General features: G+C 34.8%; 1 protein-coding gene across 1 annotated transcript; it reads right to left on the bottom strand.

Moving 5' to 3' along the window:
* Window positions 1–269: 269 nt before the first annotated feature.
* Window positions 270–2,235, bottom strand: LOC132174172 (ankyrin repeat-containing protein BDA1-like). Its single transcript, XM_059585865.2, has 2 exons — window positions 1,561–2,235; window positions 270–1,106 (listed from the first exon to the last, which is right to left on the bottom strand). The coding sequence occupies exons 1-2, from the start codon at window positions 2,233–2,235 to the stop codon at window positions 339–341; spliced, it is 1,443 nt and encodes a 480-aa protein (XP_059441848.2). The 3' UTR covers window positions 270–338.
* Window positions 2,236–4,924: the final 2,689 nt, after the last annotated feature.

Below are 4,924 nucleotides of genomic sequence, written 5' to 3'. Positions count from 1 at the left end.
CATCTTAAAGTTCTTTTTGGTGTTGTGTAGAAAAATAGAGAGAAATTCTAAAGAGAAGGTGAGCCTCTTCATTAAAGCTTACTAATACAAAACACAAGTACAATAAAAAATAAATAAATAAAAAAAAGAAGGTAAATCACACAAATTTGCTCACCAAAAATAAAAATAAAGAAATATATCACGTACACCAAATTCCCCTTCCCCATGTTCATAGCTTTCACACACATACAAAAAAAAAAAAAAGCTCACTAGAGTAGGTCACACGACTTTAGAAGTGTAGAAAGAAAGCAACAATATATTATATGATTAGAGGAAAAGGATGGATGGCGGGTGAGTAATTAAGAAAGATCTTTCTTGGATCCGGAAGAAAAATGTTTCAAGAAAGATCTCGACTTGAATGATGACATAGTCATCCTAAACCACAAAAGAAGTGGTAGAAACAAGAAATATCCGCCAAAGATACCAAACCAGGCGATAATCCGAGCATTTGATAATAACGGAGATGAAAAGCAATAGCAACAAAATAGGAGTCCAACGAGTACGGTGAGCAGCCATCCAATAAAATCGGGAGGGACGAGGAAGAAAAGTGTAACGTTTGTCAGGTAAAAGACGGCAGTATTTATTCCGTAAAAGGCTCCCACAAATTTGTCTCGAGATTCACTGTCAGGGTTGAACAGGGCTGTGCAGTTGAAGTGACCGGCACCGGTAGCGTTGATTGAACTCGGGGATGTGCAGTTGAACTCATTGGGTTGATCAGCGCTGAGTGCTGCCGGGTAGGTGACCGTTATTAGCAGTCCAGCAACGACCAACAGCGCATTCCGCCTCTCCTCTGTTATAACTGTTTGCCGGCGACGTATTCCTATGTAAAACTTCACAAATATTGTTATAAAAGATCTTAAGTAATGTTCAAGTCTAGTTGTTAAACGCCTCACACAATGTTGTCGTAGAATCTTTCCAATCCGTTGGTTGTCCACCTGTGTTCGTTGGCTTTGGAGTTCCAAGATGCCAAGTACCGTATGACCCTCTAAATTCTTTATATGAACTACAGATCCGACATCCAGTAACCTCCACACTAGTGGTTCATGATCCAATAACCACGACACCACCTGCAAGATGCAGAAAATTAGTAGAGATGCATATGCAGAAAATTAGTAGAGATGCATATATAATTACTGATCCAAATACTTGATGTGGCGTCTCACATCGCTTGGGGATGAAAATGTACTTATATATATACTCACACATTTTTTGATATTAATGCATTTTAATCCCGTGATGAGCATGATCTCATCAAAACTCTGCACTTAAACGAACGCAAGAGTAGTAATAGAATATGTATGTGACCTCCTAGAGTATCTGGTTTGTAAGAGCCAAAAAGAGATGTACAATATTGAGTGTCATTGGGGGTGGAGCGTTACATTAAGTAAAAATAAAAACCCAAATATTGCTATAAACAAAACTTTAGAACCCACGAAAATAAAAGCAAAATATCACACTGAAAGCTCAAGTAAAATTTTGGGTCACCCAACATGATAGAAAACTTGAGTGGAAAGGACTTACCTCAGGTTGATTTCTGGATACTGCAACGTGCAAAAGAGTGTTGCCGTCGTCATCCCGCCCATCAAGCAGTTTCTCTTGCAATAATTTGGCATCTTTAAAACAAGCCCGCCCAAGCCATTGTACTAGGTACCAAAAAACATCAATCATGTCATATTTCAGGGCTATATGCAAGGCATTCTCTCCTCGAATTGTCACATCTTCAAGAGACTCGGGGCAAGCTTCTAAAAATTTCTTCAAAAAAGAGAGGTCTCCTTTTTGAATTATGTAATGCAAAGGAGTCACACCCTCCCTTCCTCGAACACGGACAAAGTCTTTATCAAAATCAAGTAGTCGGTCAACCAATAGGGCTTGTTTTCTTTGCAAGATGTAATCTTTTTCAAAATTAAAAGCATGGTTTTGCAAAGCAATGTGAAGAGGGGTTAAGCCATATTGGTTAAGCTTCCTAGCAAACGAGGGCTTTAAGCCCATGATCTCCCTGACGAAAGGGATGTGCCCCGCAGATACAGCTATGTGTAAAGGAGTGTCAACGAATGGAATCTTATCGACCCTATCCAAAACATGTGCATCCTTCTCTATCAATACGTACAAGGCATCAATGTTTCCTTGCTCAGCAGCATCTCTCAAACGCTTACCAATGTTTCTTTGCTCGGCAGAGTCCCTCAGACTCCCATCCATTTTAGGAGAGGTACGTGATAGTAGCTAGTCTGAAAGTTAAAAGGAAATGGCTTCTTTTTTTTTTTTTTTTTGTCGAACTGTAGAAGGAAATGGCTTTAAATGAGAAGATTGGGCGTCTTCTATTTATAGGATTGGATATCGATATCAGATCTGCACACCTCACTGAAGCAACGATTTTTACGTTGTTTGCCAAACATTGAAGCATAAAGGGCTTGTCTTGCAGGTCAGTGCTACTGTGATTTATTTGTTTACATATCTTGGAATCTTATGAGTTGTCTGTCCACGTGCATTTGCTTTTGTTGATTTGGTGTTTTTTAGTATCTTTGTTAGCAAAAACTAATTTGCTAATTTGTTCTTGTATATATAATCTATGAAAATGTCTGAATGAGATGATTGAAAAATTAAGGAGACTTGGGATCCACTAAACAAAGTATTTTTAGAAGGCAATGCTATTTATAGAAAGGTTTCTCAATATAGTTTTATTTTCTAATCTAAGACTACTCTTCTTGACACATGAGCACCATATATGGTGACATGTAATGTATCTTTTATGCATAAAAGACACTATAGTTCAAGAAATATAAAACGATATGCCAAACCGATTAGAAGTTGCAATTGATCCATCGGTTTAATCATACAGATATGCCTAGATATATAGGAATAATCCAGACGTACAAAAATAAAATAGAAAAAGAAAAGAAAAGGGGAACCTCTTGAGAGAGGTCGCTAGCTTGAGCTGAGAGGCAGGAATATGGATTCCTATAATAAGCATCGGGGCTGAGGAAAAAATTTTAAAAAATAAGAAAACGGGACCTCCGGAGAGTTGAGCGGAGAGGCAGAAGTATTCCCATATATAATAAGCATATATAATTATGGCTTTAAATGATGAGAAAGCTAGATCTGCTTACGCGTCACTGAATCAAGGTGTTTAACTTTGTTTGCCGACAATAAAGGACGTTTGCTGGATTGTCTGGTGGGTCACTGGTACTGATACTCTTTCTTCATTTTTTTTTTAATTTTTTTTTAATTTTTTTTTTATGCCATACGATAATAATATTACCTGAATGGCTGAATCTTATTATTATTGATCTGGTTAGTTCAAACCATGGAAGAAAAGCAATAAGATAACACCACCGTAATAAAAGAAATAAAAAAGAAAACGAAAAAGGGGAAGCTCTCCAGCTGCTGATGCAGTACAGAAATGAAAAGAGAAAAAGAAAAAGGGAGAGACAGGAGGTATTCGAATCGCAGGATATAAATTAAAATCAAAACATAAAATAACAAAAAGCTCAAGTAAAAAATGATTTAATTACTGAATGAGAGCATCTCTAGCAGAAAGTGTAAACTAGTTTTTTAGCTAAACTGCTCTCAAACTCTCATTCAGTAATTAAAAAAAGAAGAAAAAGGAACCTCCGGAGACTTGAGCGGAGAGGCAGAAGTATTCCCATATATAATAAGCATAATTATGGCTTTAAATGATGAGAAAGCTAGATCTGCTTACGCGTCACTGAATCAATGTGTTTAACTTTGTTTGCCGACAATAAAGGACGTCTGCTGGAATGTCTGGTGGGTCCCTGGTACTGATACTCTTTCTTCATTTTTTTTTTCCCTATGCCATACGATAATAATATAACCTGAATCTTATTATTATTGATCTGGTTAGTTCAAACCATGGAAAAATAGCAATAAGATAACACCACCGTAATAAAAGAAATAAAAAAAGAAAACGAAAAAGGGGAAGCTCTCCAGCTGCTGATGCACTACAGAAATGAAAAGAGAAAAAGAAAAAGAAAAGGGAGAGACAGGAGGTATTCGTATCGCAGGATATAAATTAAAATCAAAACATAAAATAACAAAAAGCTCAAGTAAAAAATGATTTAATTATTGAATTAGAGCATCTCGAGCAGAAAGAAAGTGTAAACTAGTTTTTTAGCTAAATTTAGTTATTATACTTTATTTTCTTGCTCCAGCAATCCTTGAAAAATAAAAGTTTTCCCTATAATTGCTACAGTTTACTGTAAAATATGAAAGTTTATGTAAGTAATATTTTATTATATTTCTTATTTCTTTCTATTTTTTTAATATTTTCTCTCTCCTTCTCTCTTTGTCTTTTTATGGGGAAGACAAGGAAACGATGAAAAATAATATTTAATTAAAATAGATAGTTAAAATAGATATTCTGTTTGAGTGTATAGTGAAAAACTAGTAGCTAAAATAAAATATATATATATTTTGAGTAGTTAAAATGAAAACCCTTGCTGGAGATGCTCCGATAGTGAATCCCTATAGTAATTAAGCTCCTTTCAGCACCATAGAATTCCAATAATGTTTCAACTTTATTATCCTTTAAGTTAAGAAAAAAAAAACAAAAAAACAAAAACGAGAACTTGCTTGGACTTCATTTTTGGATACTGCAATGTGTAACAAAGTATTTTAAAGGTGTACAAACAATTGTAATTGCGGTTATTATTCATTTTTAAATAACCACAACCGATGGTTATGTACTTATATATTAAAAGCTAGTTATAATAACAAACAACCGTTTTTTCATAAAAATTAAAAACATGTTTTTATATATATATATATATATATATATATATATATATATTGTTTCATTATTTCAGTCATTTTTTATTTAACTTAGGCTTCGTTTACTTCGATGTAAAATGGTTTTCGTTGGAAAATATTT

The sequence above is a fragment of the Corylus avellana genome, chromosome 3 (assembly GCF_965113065.1).
Source record: "Corylus avellana chromosome 3, dhCorAvel1.hap1.2, whole genome shotgun sequence".
Lineage (NCBI taxonomy): Eukaryota > Viridiplantae > Streptophyta > Magnoliopsida > Fagales > Betulaceae > Corylus > Corylus avellana.
Note: the sequence above shows the minus strand (reverse complement) of the source record. Positions and strands in the feature narration are given on the sequence as shown.

Coding starts and splice junctions, on each gene's coding strand:
- LOC132174172 (XM_059585865.2), bottom strand. CDS start 2,235: ATGGATGGGAGTCTGAGGGACTCTGCCGAGCAAAGAAACATTGGTAAG. Junction 1,107..1,560: donor TATCCAGAAATCAACCTGAG/GTAAGTCCTTTC, acceptor TGCATCTTGCAG/GTGGTGTCGTGGTTATTGGA.